The sequence below is a fragment of the Melopsittacus undulatus genome, chromosome Z (assembly GCF_012275295.1).
Source record: "Melopsittacus undulatus isolate bMelUnd1 chromosome Z, bMelUnd1.mat.Z, whole genome shotgun sequence".
Taxonomy (NCBI): domain Eukaryota; kingdom Metazoa; phylum Chordata; class Aves; order Psittaciformes; family Psittaculidae; genus Melopsittacus; species Melopsittacus undulatus.
In genome coordinates this window covers 30,251,507-30,275,611 of record NC_047557.1, presented here as the reverse complement: position 1 = coordinate 30,275,611, position 24,105 = coordinate 30,251,507, and the positions used below count along the sequence as shown (strand labels likewise).

Sequence of the window (24,105 nt, the reverse complement as noted above, 5' to 3'; positions counted from 1 at the left end):
ACAGCATTACTGGGAACAGTGATCTGCAAGAATGCAAAAAAAGCAGGAGAAAGTTGCCTAGCTAATAAGGCCTGGAAAAGGACAGGACAGGGAGGAGACATGGAATGGGAGTACGGAAAGGGTTCTGCAGTCAGACAAGGAAGGGGGACTGGCGGGGCTGAGACTGAAGTAAGAATCGAAACTCTCATTACAGGTAACTGGAGTAAAAATAACTCCCACACTTGGCAGAGGGACATAGATGTCCTTTCACCACAATGTGCATCTCTGAAATAAAAGCCATATATAAAATATAAAATGGAGGCTGTTATATCACTGAATATGAAATACTTTCTGCAATAGTCATTACCAGTCACTCAGTTTAAGAAAACATTTACAGAAGAAAGAGCAACTGACCCACCCATCTGACAGTACACATTAGATTTTAACCTAAACATTTTTAGATGATAATCTGTACCTTCAAGAAAGCAGCACAGCACCAGCTGTGCAGGACAGGATATTCTGCTACTGGCTATTTCCAGCGGTTTTTTATCCCTCAATGATTTTGCAGCGGTACTCCTGCAGATCAGATACGGTCTCTGAGTACAATTTTAGATTAGAAGAGGCTGGTGGAGGTTCTCCGGTCCAATTCCAGCACCAAGGATAGATTCAAAGCTGCATCTGACTGAAATCCTACTTCACCCTGTAGGGAATGGACAACCTGTCCTTTGTAAGATGAGAATACCCAGAAACTTGGAGGTGCCCAAAGCTCTTAAGCTTTGGTATCAGTGGTATCAGTGGTAAAGTTTGATTTGGCGAACTGCAATGAAAGAAATTCAAGGTCAAAATGGACTTTGGGTCTGAGGACTATGGCAATCAGGTTAAAAATATATTTCCCAGGTTTAACTGCCTGCAATTTTGTTTCTGTGACAGCGTAAGGGAATCTCAGTATGTACAAACCTGCCAACAAACGTTGTGTCAAACACTGGTTTCTACAAGCAATATATATCCTGTTACTACACTAATACCCAAACCAGAAGGAAATATGCTCCCCACTTCTGAATCTACACATCATTACTATGAACAGATTTATATGTAATTCTCCTTGCAAATCACCTTTTGGCAGCAAAGGCTTGGGCAAATACAGATTTTAAGATAGATAGATAGATAGATAGATAGATAGATAGATAGATGATAAAAGAGCTGGGCCTTTTTTTTTTTGTTCTAATAAGAGAAAAAACACAGAAAGTTTAAGGTTTTAACCCTTCCTGCTACAGCCAGATTTTCATGCCAAATAATTTCTTTTTACTAACAATATTCATATGCTTTTAAAGCTTGTTAGCAGAACTAGTCTGAAAATTAATACGGATATTAACAATATTCATATGGTTTTAAAGCTTGGTAACAGAACTAGCCTGAAAATTAAGACACTGTATACCAATTCACATATAGTGACTTAATTTCAGCAGTTATCAGGCTCTGAAAACAGGAGTTTATAATGTAAATGCTGATACAGTATCAGTGAGAAGGGCACCACTATATAAAGATAGCTCAAAATTATTATTTTCTGTAGGGTGAAACATAGCAGTTTCTGATCAGGAATGCAGAAAGCTCTTACGTGCCACTTTTCTGGTGCCTTGGGGGAAAAAGAAAAAGGAAACAAAAAAATCCTTCAACTGATGTAATGGGCTACTCTAACCACAAAATACAACTGAATCAAAAATCTGAATATTGTAAAATATAAAGCATGAAAAAGCTGATTTACAGAAAAAAAAAAAAAAAAAACAAAAAAATCTGCTAAGCTGTGAAACATTTGCTATTCAACATCACATCTGTTCTCAAAATCAGTGCCAACTGACCAGATTAGGTGCTGAACTATTTCTGTGGTGCTATGCAGAACAGAGTAGGACTAACATGTAAAAAGTCATGCAGCTTCCATAGTAGCCTTTCTAACAGTTAGTTTACTATGACGTAAGGCACTAAATCTGTTTCCTTACTCGCTCTTCTTTCTTTCCTTGTCCCAAATTCTTTTGTCCTCTAAATAATAAAAGTACTTACTTTTATGTACAATAGCTACTAGATGACCACATCCTTGCACATTGTACAGTACGCTGCATTCTCTATAATGCCAGTCATCATTCTTCCTGACTTCACTAGCTTTCTTTAGCTGAAGCATTTAAGATTAATGAGGCGTTTGCTCTCAATCAAGGCAGTTTGTATCAATACAGTTACACTTTCAGAAGCCATGCAGATGATTTATTTAATATTATTTTTAATTGTTTGGGAGGGTTGATTTATGGCTATTTTTTTGTCTATTAGTTTAGACAAATTCAGTATCGCTCTTCGGGACCTACTTACTGCCTGTTATGTTATCATGAATCCAAGTGCATCCTGGAAGATGAAAATTTGACAGAAAATATTATAAAGCATACTACTTAGAGACACTGGAACTGCAAGAAAACAGTATACTTCTGAATCTCAAAAGCAGTTTCCTCTGACAACATAAAATGGAATTTCCACCAAAAAAAAAGTCTGGCTTTGTAAATCTGAGTTCACTTAGGCATTTTTCTATTTCCATATTTTAATGATGTTTATAGTTGGGATTCACACATAGCAGAATTTCATTTAGCTATTAATATATTCATTTAGCTATATAATATTAATATGCTATAGTGGTCTCATACTTCTTGTTTTGCAAAATCATACAGATACACAAAAACCTGTTAGGGACCAAATTTTCTATAAAGTTAGTGCACTGCCAGGAGTTTAAGAAAGTATCATTTAACAGAACTAAAACCAACACTTAAGTGTTTAAGCACAGAAATAAGAAGGAATTTTCCCTCCTAAGAAATGGCTTATGAACTTTGAACCAAGGTTTGTATCAATGTTTCACAACCACCCTCCTGTTCTCCACTGCACAAAACTTTTCTTTCTCTTTGATTTTCAATCAACCTTCCCTTCAGGATTTAAGACCTCAGACAGGTCTTCCTCAGCTATATCTCCTCCTTCTAGGAATCAATGTGAAGAGGAAGGAAAACACTTTCAGACATTCAGGAAGCCAGGGGCTCAGGGAACAGTATTTTCTTATAATTACATCTTCTCATTTTGTGCACTTTTCTAATGTAAGAATTGAATTTTTGAAGCAATGTGGACATATGATTCCCACAGTGAATTAAACCTTAGTTTCACAACTTGGTAACTCTAGCTCTGCAATAGCTGTATTTTTCAGGAATGCTTATCTTGAGTAAGAATTTAGATTAATATGATTTTGCTTCATATGTTTCATTTAGAAACAAGTCTGAACCTTGTTACCTGGAACACAAAAAACATTCACTTTATATTCCCTACAGCAAAAAAAAAGGTCATGCAAATAAGTAATTTTCTTTAATTACATCTCCCTCTCCAGAGAGACTTACAGCACTACATAGCAATTTAAAATATAACTAAAATATCATACGCATAAAAACAGATATAGAAAAATTTATACCATTTAAAAATATTCATAAAAGAAATATTTATTTCAGCTGCAGGTTGGCATAACTAATAAACTACAGACTTTTAAAATGGAAAGTAGTACTTTGGGCAGCAGTATATTCAATTAAGTTGTCTTTTTATATAGGTACAGAAGACTGGTTAAAAGAGAAACATATTTAAGTATTTTTATTCAAGTATATTTATTTAAGTATAATCTTATTGTGCTATTTTGAAGTGAAAGCCACTAGAATAATCTAAGGTTATTGTCCAAACTCTGAAGAGACAGAAACATGATCCTATATGACAAACAGGACCCAAATAAGTATCAGCAATACTTAATCATGCTGATGTTGGCAATGAGGTTACATTCAAGCAAAAATACACTAATATATACAACATGTATATTAAACTGAGAACTTTTTTTTTTTTTTTCAGAAGAGAACTATAGTCACATTGTTTTGCAATTAATAATACTTTTCAAACAGGCAAAAGAGAAGCTTAAGTAAAGAAAACCCTTAGTGTCTATTTTATCCTTCAGCCTCAAGACACAACCAAGTCTTCTTCAACTATTTCTGACAAATGTTTGTCTAAGTTGATTTTAAAAATCATGGAGTATATTCTACAAATATCTCTACATATCCTATTCTAGTAGTTCACTATTTTAAGAAATAAAAATTCACCTAATTTTCTTGTACTAACGCAAATGTCTGCTGATGCAGTTTACAGCTGCTACAAGTCATCTTCTCCCTAAAATAACAAAATTGCAACAGATCATATTCGTCTTTGTCATACACACATAACTTACATGAGAGAATGCTACTTACTTCCTTTCTGTCTTCCTCTGACTATACTAAGAAGATTAATTCTTTACAACACTCCCATTTGGAATGATTGAGGTGTATCAGGAATGACTAAAAGAATCTTCTGTTTGGGTTTTGTTGTTTGTTTTTATTTTCTAATTTCAATTGCACCTCTTGTTTTCTTCCATCCCATTCAGGTAATGTTTTTTTAAACCACGTGGTAGCATGAACCACATTCACTCTCAAGACACATTTCTTCAGCTTAGCTCTTATTAAAGCTGAAGAGAGAAGAAAGATTGTTCCATGTGTTTTTCAGACACTAATTCCAGTATAAGGCTTAAGCCTCCCACTGTGACATTTCAGGCTCTATACAGCTTAAGACTTCAGTCTGTGACCAGATTGGTCACAACTGCAGCTAGAAGCAGGAGCTACTGCTTAGTTATGGAATCCCATCTTAGAAGTGCATAAATGATAACTCCTCTCTAAGTATTGTACCTACCTCTGTTGAATTCCATATGATTTATTTTACAGCATTTCTTCAATATAGTGATAATATTATTATCTTATAAAATAGTAGGACACAAGCCAAAACAGTTATTGGATCCAAACCAAAACAGTAATCCTAACCCAAATTAGTAAACCTCAGCCTACAAAATGCCCAAGGTCCTTGGTATTTACAGAAAATGCATCAGGAATGCTTCCTATTAATCCTTTCACTTCACTGAAATATTGAAGTAACTGAGGAAGATAGTATTTTGAATAATACCTGAAATGCACCTGACAGTTACAAAAAATCCTTTGACATATTCTGTAAGTTTAACACCTTGGTAGCTTCACGTGAAGTATTCTCCCACATCACCTAGGCAATCATCTTAAATGACATGAAGCATAGTCTAGATATGTCACATAAGGACAGGAAAATTAATCAGCAAATGATGCACAGAACTTTATCATTCTTAGTGAAGAGGCTGATGAGAGCGATGGCTGGAGGGCCGAGATACTGAGGGTTGAAAGCAAATCCATATTCCTATAAGTTTGGCAACTATTGATTTGCCTCCTATCTCTTCTGTCACCTTAATATCAGAATTTAAAACACTATCTACCTAAAGCATCTGAAAGTTACAGTGCATGAAATCTTTTGCTTATTGTTTATTCCTTTTGCTGTGACCTGTCACAGCCAAAAATCAGTTGGTTTATTCTTAAATACATACCTCTATGAACTCCATTACTAGCTAAGTGTTTAGAAGTATGTCATTTGTTTTGTTCTCTCAAAATACAAGGTAAATTGACTGCCACATAATTCTTTGGGTTACCCATTTCCCACCTTTTTTTAAAAGCAACATTAAATTTTCCATGCTGCTGGCACCTCATCTAAGCTCTGCAACTCTCAGAGATAATCACTAACAATTCTGAGATTGCTTCAGCATCTCAAGAGTTCTGAAAGATCCTACTATTAAAAAAGTGAACTGGGCATGATTCAAGTATGTGTAAATAACAGTGTTATTCACATCCTTGAAAATTTCGGATTTTTGCTATTTAACTTGGGTAGCAGATGCCTACTATCTATTACGCCTACACCTTTCAGCTGACAATGAACAGTTCACATTGATATGAACAACATGTAATAACCAAGAATACAAGATAGCGGACTATGAATGACAAGTTTGAAGCAAATTTAATACTAGTGAGATCTATTCAATCTTCAAAATTTCATTAATACTTCCCAACTAAACAACAATTCATGACATTAAGACTGTGAATTTTTTACTACAAGCATATCTGAACGAAGACCTCTCTGGGGCATAAGTTCATTTTCACTCACATCACCAAATCAAAGCGATAGAAAGATGAAGTAGTCAGCACCAATAATTTAGCTATGCAGTAATCAATACACATACAAAATCATAACAATTTGATTAAATATATAATAGCCAAAGCTTATTTTCTGTATGGTTTTAATATCTCTTCTACTACTTCATCGCACCTCCTCAAATAATTTGGCCAAAAAGTATTTTCCCAAAAACTCGATCTTCCTTATTTTCAGAAACTCACATGCATCACAACAGAATAAAACTAAACCTATTCAGTAAAATGTGTATAATTTTTCATAAAATAATGCTCTCCTTGGGTGTGATTTTTTCCCCTAGAAACTTGACAAACAAAAATCCTGGCCAAGTCAAGCCTTAATCTTCTCCCCAGCATTTACCTTCTTTTATCATATTACCCAGTTTAACCTTTTATTACAATCCAGTTTTACCTTTATTGCTGTGCAGTGAACATAAGTGTCATTATCTCACTATTTCTGTTATCTTTCACCTCCTGCAACACTACCTAGATATCTTCTTCAAGAATATTTGTAAAATAACCTTAAAACATCAGAACAATTTTAGAATCATTTCTACAGCACAGCACTTACAAATTGTAAGGCTTTTAAGAATTTTAATATTTCTCAGTGACTTTTGATTTTAAAAATAGTCAAAACCCAAACATTTGTACAAATTTACCCTCAAATTTATTACTGTTATATTGCAGTTATTTTCAGATTCCAAGGGTCTTCATGTTCTAAAACCATTTTTTAAATGTTCTAAAATTTTTCAGTGTTTTTAACAAAAATATCTGAATCAGTCTTATTGCTGTCAATACATGGTATTTCATGAATAAGAAAGTTTTCCTTTGAATTCCTATACTTGCATGTCATAGCTCTGAAAAGAAATTAACACATCAGGGGCTTTCTGCATTATTGATTTTGAGTTAATAGCAACCTGTCACTTGTTAGAACAGACTTATGCATTTTGGCTTAACCTTCCCCTGACTCTAGAACAACTTACAAAAGTAGTTCAGGAGATCCTGAAACTCACGACTGTCTGATGAGGAAGGTTTCGGGTTACCAATGAAAGATGAAAATTGGATTTTACCTAGGAAGAATGCCTTTCCTACTAAAATGAAAATACATTACAGAAAGAGAAATTGATTCAATAAATATTTTAATAGCTATTCATTGGGAGAACACAGAACTAAACATTACAGATGGACCATATTTTTGTAATGAGCAGTTTTAAGTCACTTTTGCCTTTTTCCTCCCTTCCTGCCCCCACAGTTAAGGTAATATGTGGATTAAAAGTACCAGTTCCTCTTTTGTTTCTGTAACTCAAGGCATCCACAAAGGAACCTTAAAATGTTGACAGTGCACAAAAAGAAAATAAAAGTGTTTATATTTATTGCTACCTCCAGTTTGCTAATGCTACAACTGCAGATTTCCTACAGGCAACATTCCTAATTGCAAGAAGTGATGTTCGACAAAGCGATATTGTATTTTCCAGTAGCTTGAATTCTCTCTTCCAACATACCTAAAATTTTTATGATGTCATTTAACGATTTAAATTTTGAATGCCACTGAAACAATTCAACAAGTGAATGAAGAAAAACTATGTTGCCATCAAAACCGATTATTACATTTCCTGTTTTAGGGAAAACAAATATTAGATGACTTAGGGGGCAAATGAGAGATTGGTAAAATGTAAAATTTTAAACTGTTGTGGTTTTTTTTTTTAAATTAGTATATGTTTAAGGACTCTGTGTGTGTTCATTTAATCCTTCCAGTTTAAAACTATTTTTCCCCTTTTTTTAAATAAAAACATAGGCATTTAGGAGCTTCACAAGTGAAACCTTTTACTGCTTATGCAGTACAGTAAACCTTAAATGGTGTAGAAGAATTCCATTTTAACTAATTTATTATTCTCTTTCCCTTATCTGTGTTCTCCAGCTACCTAAATGTACTTACCAAAAGTCAAAAATATTTAGAGGAAATCTTATTTTTTCTCTCTCATGTGCATTTAAATTTTCAGTTGTTTCCTTGAAAAATATTTTACACACAACTATATCGTGTTGGCCAATTCTTTTCAAGAGCATACAAACTTCCTCTAAGTTTGTCTGTCAAAATGCTATTACATTCTACAACAAAATCTAATACTATTTTACAAATAATTTTTCCCTAGCAAGTATGTGATCAGAAAAACTACACAGGCTACATGCCACATGCACCTTAAATCTTTTATATCTCTAATGTGCTAGATAACTAAGCAATGTATGAAACTTACGGCTGTCCAGGCTTCTTTTCTGCATCGAGAACATAACCATTCATTATGGATTTCATGAGAAGGAACACCATAACAACCTACAATAAGAGAGCTGGATTGAGTAATATATTCTGCCTATCTATTATGTCATACAATTCAATTATGTATAAATACTAGTAAAATACATGTCCTGTGACCATGGAAACCTTTGTAATCTACACTTACTGCTCATTCTACGGTCTATGAAATATATAATTAGACACACAGACAACCCACCCAAAACTAAAAAAAGATAAAAAAATAAAAGAAACACCAAATCAAAAATCAAAACAATATGAAAAAAAAAAAAACACAAAACCAAAAACCAAACACCCCAAATAAACAAACCCTAGAGAATTTCTTTTCTGGGTTTGAAAATAAGAAAAAAATTATTTTTCTTATGTTTTATTGAATAGCAAATCTCCAATTCTCCCTGCAACAAAAATGTACAATCTGAATTAGTGTACTAACATTTATTCTATGCAATTATACTCCACTTCCATGTAAAAATTTCACATGGACTTCTCTGAGATAACTATTGAGGCCCTACTGTGTAGAAGATAATGCAGAAAATCCATGCATTCATCAGTCACTCTTGAAATAAAAAAGAATGCAAGGTGACGGATATTACTATATACCTAAAGTCAACAGCAATATTCACAAGTCCTCAAACCCAGCAGGATTTCACCCTGACTACTTAATAAGGACATATTAAGGACAGTGGTTTCAAATATGAGAAGCAGAAGAGGAATTTAATTGCTCAGAATTGAAACAAGAATCAGAAGTCTACAGAAAAGTTAACATAGTTTTTAAAATATTTGGCCAGTGATTGAAGCATTACATGTGGAAATGTTCTTCAAGTATTTTATAGGCATACTAGAAGCCTAGTTAACTATTATTTATCAATAACACAAAATTTGAAATTACATTTCTGGCAACTGAACAATTAGTGTATTTACTTGCATGAACCCGTACACAACACTTTGCACAGCAAATCAGAAGACTTGTTCCATCTTCTTCAATAAAGGCATTTGATGGATAGTTTTCAGTGTTTTCCTCACTATAAATAAAACACATCTCTGGAATAAGAGGTTTGGTCTTCTCATTTTCAGTCATCAGTGTTTCTGCTGAATTTGCTTCCCTGAAAGTAGGGCTTTCTTCATCATGACTGTCTGGCTAGAAAATAAGCAAAATTTATATTTAAGTAAAAGAAAGGAAAGTCTTACTTACTTTTCCTTTTGACAATGACAAAATGACTTCTTCCCTCCTAACTTTTGCACTAAGAATGTAACAGTTTCATGAGAATATTAACTGCTTCTAGGTATTTATCACAGTCATTCTGTAGTTCCTTGACTGTTCAAGTAACTTTGAAATCTAGAACAGCACTCAATCTACAAACTAGTGTCATTAAAGCAGTGTTCAATGATTCTGTATCTCTGTGCCCTTCTGAACCCTTTAACTAGGTCTACTGCAAATAAAAACTTTCTTCCTAATCCCCATGATAAGGGATTCCAGTTTAACAGCTTCAGAACTAGGACCATAGTACTACGGCAGCGTTTTTAGCTGACATTTGACATGGGAATTCCGCAAGCCACTATCAAATGGTCCCCTGCATTAGACTTTTCTGTGGGAATATTATTCCTGAGAAGGCCTCAGTACTGTGAACACACTTATTTCTTTAGCACTGCAAGAAGGAGACATAGAAAAGGCTCCAATAAAAAAATATCTGAAGATAGACATAAGGAAATAGCTAAAAGCACACTGTCAGCAAACAAGGATAAATGGAGGTGAACAGTGTCTCAGTTCTAATTTTAACAATAGCTATCTCATAAAAATCAGCTGCATAAGCTTATTTCTATTTTAATGAAAATTAGATAACTGGGCAGCTATTTCACACTTCACCTGGAGATGGAGCTGTTAGGATCTTGCTTACCCTATAGTATGGCATGAGAAGAGTGCAAATGGCACAGTGGGGTTCCTTTTTTGCACAAGCTGCATTGTATTCTTTTTCAGCATTGAAATTGGGTACCCCTGTCTGCCAAAGGTAGACCAGAGGCCTGGCCCATATTTCTGTCTCTTGAACTTTCTCTTCAATTAAGGTAGTCTCAGGCAATTCTTAAAGAAAACAAATAATTAATTACATTGTAGACCTGGAATAAAGATGAACAATAATGGTTTGCTAACAATGAAGATAAAACAATGCTTTAAGAAGTCTATGTGAATGCAAATGAAGAAGTCTAAAAGAATTATAAACTACTTTTCTGCACACTTCTCCTGATGCATCATTCATGACTTTCTGCATTATGAGCTGATTGCTGCACACAGAGCATAAGAAAGTATGCCACTAGCTCTACAGCTTACAGTCTGCATTCAATCTCAATGTTACATCTCACTTTCACGTTTCTTTACGTTTCCCTCCATGTACTCTGTCCTAATGTAAACATGTTACATGCTGACAAGCAGCACCAAATGAACAACTCCATTCACCCAAAATGGCACCTCTCAACTCTTTATGGAAATTGACACTCATTTTCCAAAGGGAAAAAGAGACAAATTTTATAGCCAGTGAGCAACAGAGAACAATTAGATCTACCATGTAGCTCAACATGCATGCTGGATCCCATAACAGGAATAATTATTTGGTAGCATCCGTGATCTGTTCTGGATGTTGTAAAAGGTTGTTGTATTGATGAAGGACTACATAAAGCTGACTTGATGACATTAAAAGCTCTAGAGAAGGTGGGAATTAAAATCAGATTGAAACTGAGAAATAGATCATTCAATAGCTATAATCTAGAAATGAGTCATTGGCTCTTGAGAAAAATGTGGAAAAGGGAAAGCTGTGAAAAAGAAACTGAATATAAAACCCTTGCCACAGTGGAATCAACAGCATAATTATTAATGATCTATTTGTTTACACCAGAGTTTAAACCTAGGCACATGTCTGAGCTGGTTGGAAACCTCCAGATATCCTCACAGGCAATCTAGTGACTTTACCACCTGTGAAACATACAGATAATTAGGAGGAAATGTCTTTTCATTCTAGAAATTAATGCATTACTGATAGGAGATGTTAAGTATGTTCTTCTGAATTGTGTCTTTATATGCTGCTCTGATTAACGATGAGGTCTGTGGTTCTGTTCATTTAAGTGGGCAGTGTCTATTAAGTCTTTCATAATCAATGGGAAGACATGTAGGTGTCAATTAGAATAATTAAAATAATATGAATGTGGGAAGGAAAATGTGGAAAGCTACTGAATAGAACTTTCAGCTAACAAAAAAAGGTCTATAGCATACAGTCCTTTTCTAATGATGTATTTAAGAAAAATTGTTCATTTCAAATGAGTAAGATTCTTACAACAGAGAAATATTTAATGAAGTACAGTAAGCTGAATCATCACATTCTTTCAGCCCATGACTGCCTTCATCCACTTTACAAAAAAGTGGAGACTTTATGGGTCTCCTCATATAATAAATTGTCACACATTGCTACAAAAGCACTATAAAGTTGATAGCGTCTTTATCGATGTTGAATGAAATATGATTAAAATATTTGTCTAAAACCAAGCCAAATGTTTTAAAAAAATTATTCAATATATTTTGCATGTGAATTTTATTTCATTCTTTATAGTCCCTCGAGAGGACTTAATATCAATTCAATAAGCATTTGCCAATAATCCAGGTAGAAGGAAAAATACAAAACATCTGCATAAAAGCTGTCACCAAGTCATTATTCAGCAGCAGAATTTTATGGCGAATAACATAGCTGTAATAGAATAGCAATGAGTAAATAGCTGAAACCAAGGAAGAGACTAAAATATAAATGCCAGCATCACCTTTATAGCTTTCTGAATTTCTTAAAGTTAAAACCTTAACTAAGCTTTTAGTTAAAAAACATTCTATCCAATCATATTTTTTTCTATTGCCTCCAATTTTACAGAACTGTAAAATAAATAGCTCTGAAATCTATGTCTCTAGTTCCTTTTCTATTTGTTTAAATTTTCCTTTACAGAACAGTCTCACAAGTGGCTTCATCTTTTGTAACTTATTTTCTGAATTCTTTCATTGACACTGCTTTCTTTCAGGAGCTTATACTGCCATTATTTTAAATATCTTCATTATAGCTGTGACCTTACAGAGAATTCAGGGCTTGGTTGTGGTTGTGTGTTATGAAGACTACAAAGAGGAACACAAAATTTGTTGTGAACTTACATCTTCCATATCTATTATCCACTTTGAAACTTACATCCTTTCATTGCAGCACTCCTTACCACTGCTAAATAATTCTACCATGAGTGTTAAAGTTTTCACCCTGAACATCAGCCTATTATGCCACTCTTTCATCAGAAACCTGTCTTCGGATTTCCAGTCCTAGAATCTGTTTCAGTGTGATAGCTCTAGTTCTCTCACATAGTGCTGTGGCTCCTACTGCCTTCAGCATATTGCTGAGTTCATGACCATATTGGTTCTGCTTTTGATGGGAACAATATTTATACTTTAAATACATACAAACACCACATTTTCAGTTCTCCTTGTGTGGTCTTTACAATTCCCTTCCAGACTGATGGACTGAAAAGAGTGCATGATCCAGGAAAAAAATCTGGCAGCATACTTAACAACAATTTGTGGCTTTCTAGAGTTTTGTGTTTATTTTCAAACCTCATTCTAAATGAAGCCACGGGCAAAGTGTCACATGCAGATGCATTGGACTGTATCTTCCGCAACTTAAAAAAACCCCAAACTAACAATATTTTCATAAATTTATTTTCTTTTTTACATTACATTTACATCCAGTTACTTACTGACCAGAAGTAAACTCTTCTCATTTGTCTCTGATCTCCAACATCTCCAGTTATGCATTCTACCTTCCTAGAGGTATGACTGTCTTCTCAACCATTACTGCAGTTTCTTAGTCTCTTTGCATGAACTATGGCACCCAGACTCTCTGATGTGATCCTTCTGCATATTACACCCTGCAGTATGTCACCTTTCTCCACCATAACAATCCCAGAACCACAGCCAGGAAAGTAAAAATATCCCTTCTTCTTTCAGAAGGAAACTAGCTAACCCAGTACTTCTTAAAGGAATGCCAGACTAACAGTACACAAAATTAGGAATAGACAGAATAGATGTTTTTAAGGAATATAAACTTTGATGCTCTGTTGCCACTACTGTATGGTTTGTGAATTTTAGTTCTCTTCAAGAATTTCCTAGGCAACCTCGAGCTTAATTTAGCATCTTTAAGGGCTTCAGAAATATAACAATATTCATCCACACACTGAAATCATAAAATGCCAAAAGAAACTGATATTAAAAAAAAAGAGTTGCAAAGTACATAACACCCATTACAGAAAAGGACAACAATGTTGATTTCAACAACTTTCTCAACAGCTAGAATATGCAGTCTCCTATGTAAATGTTATACATCAGTAGAACTTGGGCAGTTTCACTTTGTGTGCTTTTTCCAAGGTATACTAGTATCATCCATAGGAAGAATTTCCATGTCAGCTTCTCAGGTAGTACAGGAACCTTCCTGGTTTCCATGAAGTCAAGTAAGTTTTACACCATGAATGAAAACTGAGAATCTAGTTATCCAAAACAGACAAGGAAATAAAAAACAGATCTCCAACTATCAGAGAGAAAGCAGAGAGTATATAATCACTTGATGTTAACAAACGCTGCTGTCTTGGCACAGTTTATTGCCTTTCTTCGCTTGTCCATTTGATAACTCAAAAATACTTAGTCATGTCCCAGAAGAACGTGGAAAACATGAGGGGATTTTAGGAGGCTTTTAAAAGAGATTTTTGCTATTTATCTAGTACTTTTCACTTCCTCTTACTCTCTTTAATGACTCCTTTCATTATTAACTACATAACTGAATAGGAATCAGCAACTTAGCCTTTAATAAATCTACTTTCTGATTCATATTGCTACATGTGGTTTCAGGGTAGTCATTCAGGTGCTTCATGTGAGCTTAATGTTTTTTGACCAGGTATGTCTGTTAGAAATATGGAAGTACCCAGCATCTTTGTATGCTTTTATGCAATGGTGTAAGGGACACAAGGCAACCACAACCTCCAGTTGCCTCCATTCAAAACCCACCTTAACTGAGGATTCTAAAAGAATGGAGAACAATTTGTGGAGTCTCTACTGACATAAGCAGGCATAACTGCTACCTCAATTATGTACCAGTACAATTTTGAAGCACTCAAGACATGCAAAAAGCTTGGTGGAAACATTATTTCCCACAGTGAAAGAGACTCAAACACTGCCCTCAAAAAATCACACATCTACTTTACAAGACCACTATAACGTGTTTCAAGAAGCACTCTGAACATGATGTTTCACTAAAGATCTTGTATATTAGAATTCTTCTAAAGAGCCTGTAAGATTGTCTCAGTTCTGGTATAGCAAGTTTTGATGAACAGTCATTTATGCAGTGTTGCCAAACAGCACTGCTCTACAATATGTGTCATTCAGTATAGCCTTCTTTGCAATAAACTGGCCTCTAAGAGCAGCTACCAGTGGTTCAAGGCAGACAAGCCATAAGACCCAGGTCAGCCAATGGAGTGGTATGAAACACAATATATACCTATGGAGAGCATTTTCTTTGTACAACACATGAAATGGAGCTAGGAAATCTATCCTGACTTCCTTATCTATTGTAACCTGGATAAAATTACTGACACTTCCTCACAGTTCATTTCCAGTATGCACATGAACAGGACTCTGCACACATGTGTAGCAGAATTCCCTGGTGAGAACTCCGATGTGACATTTACTTTTTATAGTTTTTCAGCATGAAACTTACATTCCAAATTAATAATTAATCAAGACAAAAGAGAATAATAAATTCTTTGTATTCGTCAGTAAAGAAACATCAAATCAACTTGCTGTCAGAGGGAATAAAAGAAAATACAGGAATTGGACCTGCTAGCCATGACAAGGAAACTCAATATAGATTTGCAGCTCAATTGACAGCACTGTTCAAGAGACTGCAGACTCTCATGAATAACACATAGGCACACAGACAAATACTCACAGAACCATCCTTAGAGTGTTTAGCTGATCTATTCCATTGTTTAATCTCTATGTGAATCACAACATTATAGTTCCAGTAATTATTCCCATAGCATGCGAGGCCATCACATCAACTACAAAAATAAACATCTCTTTAAGAGAACACCTTCTCACGCAACACCATGTTCAACTGTAAATGTTTTGCTTAACCTGAAATATAGGTTTCTGGAATTCAGAATTCCTTAACAATGCAACAGAACTATAATTATCAATTCACTTTATTACAGGCAAGCTCACTCTTTTCTTGAAACCATTTTTCTCCGGCGAACTTCAGTAGATAAGACACCATCCTCAAACACTGATTATACAAAGGTGTGTGTGGTAACTCCCTACTTCGAGTGAAAATACGAGAACCATCCAGCACACTTTGTAAGGATGCATTAAAATTCTGTAATTATAAATACACAGTAGACGGCTTCTTTACTCTTAACGGCAAAAATGAAAATCCTCTGCTTATCTCCTTAAGCTTTTACTATCTGGAATGTGACATGCTTGAGGAGTTATATTAAATAAAAATTAAATAACCCACACTAAAATAAACCATTTTTACATTAAAAAGGTCTGTCTACACAATATCTTGCACCACATAAAAATTAAATTAAACTAAATTTTTAAAAAGATTAAAAAAATAGGACTTGAAGAAAGAAAAAGACTTGTACTTGCATCATTGGAAATATCTAAAATAAGCATAACCCCCAAAAACTCATAGCAATTCAATCACAGCTAGGAAATAAAATTAAATATCACAGGCAGGGACACCTCACACTAAACTCTGTCACCCAAGGCTCTGTCCAACCTGGCCTTGCACACTGCCACGGATGGAGCACTTATCACTTCTCTGGGCAACCTGTTCCACTGCCTCACCATCATCACAGTAAAGAATATTTTCCTTACAAAGTTCAAAACATGACTATGGACATTATAAAATAAACTCTAATCCCCTAACCATTCTACAGTTCTATGAATCAAGCCAGCTTCTACCTTTGCAGCTGTAAAAAGTTCATATCACCCTTGTGTAATGAATAAGAGCCATAAGGACCTTCTAAGATTTGGCTCCTTAACAAGGATGTCACTTGGTGGAAAAAAATGTGGAATTGTCATTCAGAGTTTCCAGAATTCCCAGATGCCACAGAAAGAAACAAAAACACCCCCAAGATGATCTTATCTTTCACAGAGTATCTGGATTGGAAGGGACCTTCAAAAGCCATCTACTTCAACCCATTTGCAATGAGAAGGGACATGTTCAACTAGATCAGGTTGCCCAGAACCACATCCACCACCTCTCTGGGCAACCTGTGCAGTGTTTTACCACTCTCATTGTAAAGAATTTCTTCTTCACAACCAGCCTGAATCTCAACTCTTAGTTTAAAACCACCACCCCTTGTCCTGCCACAACAGCCCCTGCTAAAAAGTCTCTCCCCATTTTTCCTATAGGCTCCTTTTCAGAACTGAAAGGCCACAATAAGGTCTCCCCAGAGTCCTCTCTTCTCCAGGCTGAACAACCCCAACTCTCCCAGCCTTCCTCATAGGAGAGGCACTTCAGCCCTCTGATCACTTCTGTGGCCCTTCTCCGGACCCTCTCCAACATGTCCATGTCTTTTCTGTTCTGAGGACGCCAGAACTGGTCACAGCACTTCAGGTGGTGTCTTACCAGAGCAGAGGGGCAGAATCACCTTCCTTGACCTGCTGCCACTCTCCTTTTCATGCAGCCCAGGATACAATTTGCCTTCTGGCCTTCATGCACGCACACTGCCTGATTATGTCCAGTCCTTCACACACCAGTCTCCCCAAGTCCTTCTCCTCAGTGGTGCCCTCAACCCCTTCATCCCGCAGCCTATATTGATACCAGCAGCTGCCCCAACCCAGGCACACTTGGGCTTGTTGAACCTCCTGAGGTTTGCATGGACCCACCTCTCAAGCCTGTTCACGTCCCTCTGGATGGCATTCCAACCCTTGAGCGTGTCAGCTCCACCACTCAGCTTGTGTCATCTGCAGACTTGCTGACTGTGCACTCAATCCCACTGTCTATGTCACTGATGAAGTTACTAAACAGTACTGGTCCAAGTAAGGACCACATTGTAATGCAACTTGTCACTGGTGTCCATCTAGACTTTGAGAATCTGTGGACTGTCTGCCCACAGCTGTTGCAAAGGAAGCCAAATTTATCTCAACATAAATAGGAACAGAGTGTGGCCTTTGTTTTAGATTAATGGCTGCATTAGCTGGGTGGACCAGCTGGTTCTATAAATATTTAATCAGAAGATGGCAAATGTCGTCCTGAGCCAGTCAGACCACAACATAGAATCATAGAATAGTTAGGATTGGAAAGGACCTCAAGATCATCTAGTTCCAACCCCCCTGCCATGGGCAGGGACACCTCACACTAAACCATATCACCCAAGGCTTCAGTCCATCACAGAGTGTTAAAAGTTGAGCATTGACTAAAATGAATTTTGAAGAGACCAACAGGTTTGAGCTGACTTCAACCCACATTTTCCTTCCCATCAAGCAGTGGCACTCAGCACTGTGAAAGTGAGCATGAATAGTTGCCAATGGCAGGGGGTTTGGAACTAGATGATCTTAAGGTCCTTTCCAACCCTAACTATTCTATGATTCTATTCTATGAACAGACCAGTAATAAGAATCATATTCATACTATGATCCAACTGTATATTGCAATTGCCATTTTGTACTTGTATTATGATTTCAGTACATGGCTGTATCACTTAGCTAATGCAAAGTCCCATGTAACATCAATTATTTTCCAGCAAATTTGATATTAAATATTAAGTAAGTATTGTGTGGGACATCTGTGAGAAACTGCTCAGAGAGACTTTTGAACAAGGAACACAGAATTCAGTTCTTTAGCATTGGCATATAAGTAGTGTTTACAAGCAAAAGACTGACTTGAGTTCTGCTATAGTATTGGGCATTATAGTTTAAACCAGACAGATATTTCCTGGATAAGACTTAAACCTTTAAAGTTGGAGCAGTATGTTTTAGTCAAGTTCAAAGACCCTTTACTAGATACATTCTGACAATATATCCTATTTGGATTCAAATAGCTTATAAATACATCATTAAACATATTCCTTATTTTGGTATGCTTTGACATTAACTGTGATGTGCAGCGGCCTTCACACAATGAGAGTGACATTTCTGCCTCTTGTAGCCTCCCAAGGACAGCTTATCATGCATGTTTGTTAGTACCCACATTTAAAAAAATACATATATATATATATTTATATATGAATGAAGCCTGTTTCTTTTAACTTCTGTTATGTTTCTGGCTGCAACTGACTCACATATTTGTGCTGAATTCTAAAACGGACTAATACCAATTCCCCCCCAGTGACATAAAGCAGGATATTCCTATTGCTGTATCACTTAGCTAATGCAAAGTTCCATGTAAAATCAATTATTTTCCTGTAAATTTTATATCATATTTAATATAAAACATTTCTTTACTGCCATCCCTAACACAGATCTCAATTCTCCATGAGCCACCAAGGCATTTTTACTTCACTTCAAAAATAATGATTTGTTATAATATTACTTTACCAAATATAATTTATAATGAGGTTAAATATTTTATTTCCTAAGGAGATAGAGCAAGTGCTCTTTATTCAAAAAAAAAAAAAAAGCAGAAACATTTGATGGGCCAATCAAGGACTTTAAATAAATGCCTAGCAGTTGTTATAAACCTTACTGTAGGATAAAATAATTCAGCCACAGTGGTACTTATACTACAAGGTAATTAACAATGGCAAACTCCATACCAGTTCGTGTTTTTTACCTGAAAAGACTATTCATGCAAAATTCATTAATCCATGTAATTTTGTATACACTAGTTCTCATGAATGAAATTACTTATATGCATCTGTATCGCTTTACATATTTAATAAAACAATTCACTTAAACAAACTGTGTAGACAAAAAGAAAATTATAGCCCAGAATATGCTTTGCTATGAAGGAAATTCCTTTTAAAACAATACACTTACAGTTACTGTGCCAGATCCCCACAAATGTGATCAACAACAGCAACGTCTCCACCAACTAATAAGAAAGAAACACAAGCTTTCTTGGGTGCTGTGGGGTTCTGGAGGATGCACATCCCAAATTACAGTTTGATTGTGAGCCCTGAGCAACAACAAGCCTTTGAGCAAATTAAACGAGAGATAGTTCATGCAGGAGCCCTTGGATCAGTCCAGACCAGGACAGATGTAAAAAATGTACTGTACACCACAGCTGGGGAGAATGGTCCTACCTGAAGCCTCTGGCAGAAAATTCCAGGGGAGACTCAAGGTCAACCCCTCAGCTTTTGGAGTCAGGGATACGAAGGATCTGAGGTCAGCTATACCTCAACAGAGAAAGAGATAACGGCAGCCTATGAAGGGGTTCGAGTTGCTTTGGAAGTGATTGGCTCTGAAGCACAGCTCCTCCTGGCACCCTGGTTGCCCGTGATGGGCTGAATGTTTAAAGGCAGGGTCTCCTCTACACATCATGCAACTGATGCTACATGGAGTAAATGGGCTGCACTAATTACACAACAAGCTCCAACAGGAAATCACAGTTGTCCAGGCATTCTAGAAGTCATCATGGACTGGCCAGAGGGCAAGGATTTTGGAATGTCACCAGAGGAGGAGCTGATGCGTGCTGAAGAGGCCCCAGCATAAAATAAACTGTCAGAAGGCGAAAAGCAGTATGCCTTGTTTACTGATGGGACCTGCCGCATTGTGGGAAAGCATCAGAGATGGAAGGCAGCCGTATGGAGTCCCCTGCAACAAGTTGCAGAAACTGCTGAAGGAGAGGGTGAATCAAGTCAGTTTGCTGAGGTGAAAGCCATCACCATTTCATGGTGAAAGCCATGAAATATGTGCTACAATTAAGCAAACCAAGCAGTTAAAGCCTCTTTGTTATGGAAGACAATGGCTGAAGTACAAATATTATACCCCACTCCCACCAACCCACCAAGGCAAGAGCCATGTCCTTGACATGGTGGAAGCAACAACCAGATGGCTGGAAACATACGCTGTGCCCCACGTCACTGCCTGGAACACTATCCTGGGCCTCAAGAAACAGATTTTGTGGTGACACGGCACCCCAGAGAGAACTGAGTCAGACAATGGGACTCATTTCTGGAACAATCTGATAGACGCTTGGGCCAAAGAGCATGGCATTGAGTGGGTATATCACATCCCCTACCATGCACCAGCCTCTGGGAAAATCGAACGGTACAATAGGCTGTTAAAAACTACACTGAGAGCAATGGGTAGGGGAACTTTCAAACACTGGGATGCACATTTACCAGAAGCCACCTGGTTGGTCAACACCAGAGGATCTGCTAACAGGGCTGGCCCAGCCCAGTCAGAACTTTTATGTACTGTAGAAGGGGATAAAGTTCCTGTGGTGCACTTGAAGAATTTGCTAGGGAAGACAGTCTGGGTTATTCCTGCTCCAGGTAAAGGCAAACCCACTCATGGGACTGCTTTTGCTCAGGTACCCGGATATACTTGGTGAGTAATGTGGCAAGATGGGGAATTCCAATGTGTACCTCAAGGAGATTTGATTTTAGGGGAAAACAGCCAATGAACCCAATTGTATGCTGTTGCCTGCTATGTCGCACTTTGGTAGCCCACCAACTAAATGTCTTCAGGACACCAGCCACTGGCCCTGACTTCCCTCCGACCATCATCCCAACAGAGAATGAACTTTGATGAAACCAGACAAGTTCTGTGGTATCATCAGCAGGCAACAATCCAACATTGCACACAGCCTCGCCTGCTCTGAAAGACTGTTACAAGCAATAGAGCCTGACATCATGGATGGGATGAACTCAGCAGCTTTATAGGGACTGGTCCATGGACTAAAGAATAGTATCTGTCTCTTTGTGTATATATATAAATATATATACATTTATGAGACAAGAGTGATGGTCTACTGAAAGATTACATGAATGGTATGGAATAAGGGTTGGATACTGTCCTGTGTTTTTCTCCTTCTTAGTAGCTGGTGCAGTGCTGTGGTTTTGACCTTCGGACTGGGAACAGCACTGATAACACTGATGTTTTTAGTTGTTGCTCAGTAATGTTTACTCTGACCAAGGACTTTGTGAGGCTCATGCTCTGTCAGGGAGGAGGGGAAGCCAGGAGGAACCAGAGACAGGACACCTGATCCAAACTAACCAAAGAGGTATTCCATACCATAGCACATCATGCCCACTATGTAAACTGGGGCAGTTATCTGGAAGGGTTAGATCACTGCTCGGTCAGTGTGGGTATCATTTGGCGGGAGGTGAGCATTTGTATTCTCTTCCCTTGTTATTTCCCTTATCATTGTCATTATTATTGGTGGTAGCAGCAGTGGTTTGTGTTATACCTTAGTTACTGGACTGTTCCAATCTCAGCCCATGGGGGTTACATTCTTTCAAATGTCCTCTCCATCCCACCCAGAGCAGTGGGAGGAAGGAGGGGAGTGAGCAAGTGGCTGTGTGGTTCTGGGCTGCTGGCTGGGCTTCAACCATGACACCTTCCAAGGAGGTAAGTGAAAGAAATAAATGTTTTCACAAATGTTATTGGTCTAATAGTTTGTGTCAAAGTTGCTCCAGCACTCAGTATTATTACTGTGAACGGTTTTTGCTTACTAAGTTAAACTCAGATTCTCAGACAGAAAACATTTGGGCCATTTGCAGAATGGGCTGCTGCCAGTATTTGCTGATTTTACCCAGCAGATGTGAAAAGCCATAGACACTAATACAGTACAATTTGCTTTTGCCAATCTCAACAATGATTTTGCTGCTTGGAGTTATGTTCCACGGATGTTTCCTGGCTTTGTACAGCAGCATTCTCTGCTATGAAGAGCACAGCAGCATCTGTTATTTTTCAGGTAGTTGAGTATAATCTCAGCCCTGGGAGGCATTATTTATAGTTTTAAATGTCCTAGAGGAAATAATAATTTTTTTTAAAAAAAGGCAGTCAGAGAAAAAGAGTTGCAACTTCAAAACTTCACTGTTTCTGCAGTATATCAGCAAACTCAGTTTCACAAATTATGTTTCTGTTTGTCAGTAATGAAAGCCATAGATTCTGTGTCAAAACATGAAAATACAAACTTTTTTATTTATTGTACTGTACAAGGAAGCTGATTTCCAGTATGGTACTGTACAGCAACAGTGCTATAAATAACGTATACATTTTTTGGTTAGAGAGTCTAATTGCTGAATTATCAACTGAATTCTCAATTATCATTTTTCAGTTCTCATAAAAACTGTGTGCAAAGATAGCCATTCTAAATCAGAGCTCCAGAGGCTAAGCCTAAGATTAAACAGATTAGATAAGGTTTAGGTCACAAAAGATACTAACGAAGTGCTTTATTTAAAAAAGTGAAGTACCAAAAATGTATAATACATCAATTGTTGCAGATCTCAAAACGATTTGAGAGGTCAAAAAAAAATCAGGGCTCAAAAAATTGTAAAAGTGACAATTTGACAGAATTGAAAGCATTTAGATAACTAGGACAGTATGATTTTTCTTGAGCATATCATTAGAGTCCTGCAATGAAATTCATATTTGTTATGTGATTGAACTGTGCATTGTAACTGCTATGGTTTGCTAAATGTAATTTGTACTTGTACTGTGATTGAACTGTATATTACAATTGCTATACTCTGCTAAGCATAATTTGCACTTTCACTGTGATTTAAGTGCATTGCTGTATCATTCTGCTAAATTGAAATCCCATGTAACTTCGAGTAACTTCAAATAAGAAAAAAATCCGTTTTTCATTAAACTCTACATATCCAAACTATCTAAAAGAACCTAGTCAGAGTGTATAATACTCTGACATTAACTGGCATAGTCAGCAGGATATTCCTGAGGGTTAGCAGTGCTCCTTAAACACTGATGATTACTTCAGCAAAAATATCCTTTCTGACTTGGTATTAGTTACAAATAAGAACCTAGTAGAGAAAACGTTCATTGTGATTAAGAACAGGTAGTGATAAGACTGGCCACAGACAAGACCACTACTATTTAAAAGAGATAGAATTACTATAAATACTAGCACAGGCTGAAAAAATCTCATCAGTAACATTGAAAAAGAGAGAAAACCATAACCAGGACTTGTCATGGACAAAGCACTGATCCCACTGATATTTAGGATGACTGTGAAAGTTGAAAGGTTCTAAGAAGCTGAAAAAAAAAAGAGAAAATGGAGCTTCAAAGGTTGCTTGTGAGCAGCAGTGCAGAAGTTAGCAGAGAAGAAATGACACACAGCATGCTAAAACAACAAAAAGAAACAGTCATAAAGATAACACAATACATACCAAATACACACAGAGAATCAAGTTTTTAGCCTCAAAGTTGCAGTCTTAAATCATACATGATGCCCTTACATTTAGGGATCATTTGCTGTGGTCTACCGCAACAGACCTCATTAAAGTGATGGCCACCATGTATACCAAGAACAATGAATGGTCAAGAGATATCTGGTTTGATAATGATCCTTTTCACAGTGATGACTCAGGTGACATGTAAGAAGAAAGTATTATGAAAATATTTGCTCCCACAGCAAACAAAGAAGTAATGGGCCTGCTTCAGTCACAACCTGCATGCTACTTCCAGAGGATGGAAACATCCAGCATTGCGACAGTGAGCATATTATT

General features: G+C 36.7%; 1 protein-coding gene across 3 annotated transcripts in view; it reads right to left on the bottom strand.

Annotated features, from left to right (window-relative positions):
• Positions 1–24,105, bottom strand: part of KDM4C (lysine demethylase 4C) — a 265,851-nt gene that overhangs the window by 84,160 nt on the left and 157,586 nt on the right. For 2 of the 3 annotated variants that reach the window (XM_034073180.1, XM_034073181.1), the window contains exons 13-15: positions 10,299–10,480; positions 9,325–9,541; positions 8,348–8,424 (exon numbers count right to left, since the gene is read on the bottom strand). The exons of the other annotated variant lie outside the window; for it this stretch is intronic. In XM_034073180.1, the coding sequence (XP_033929071.1) occupies positions 8,348–8,424; positions 9,325–9,541; positions 10,299–10,480 (476 nt within the window). The remainder of the gene's footprint in view (positions 1–8,347; positions 8,425–9,324; positions 9,542–10,298; positions 10,481–24,105) is intronic. 3 annotated transcript variants of the gene reach the window in all.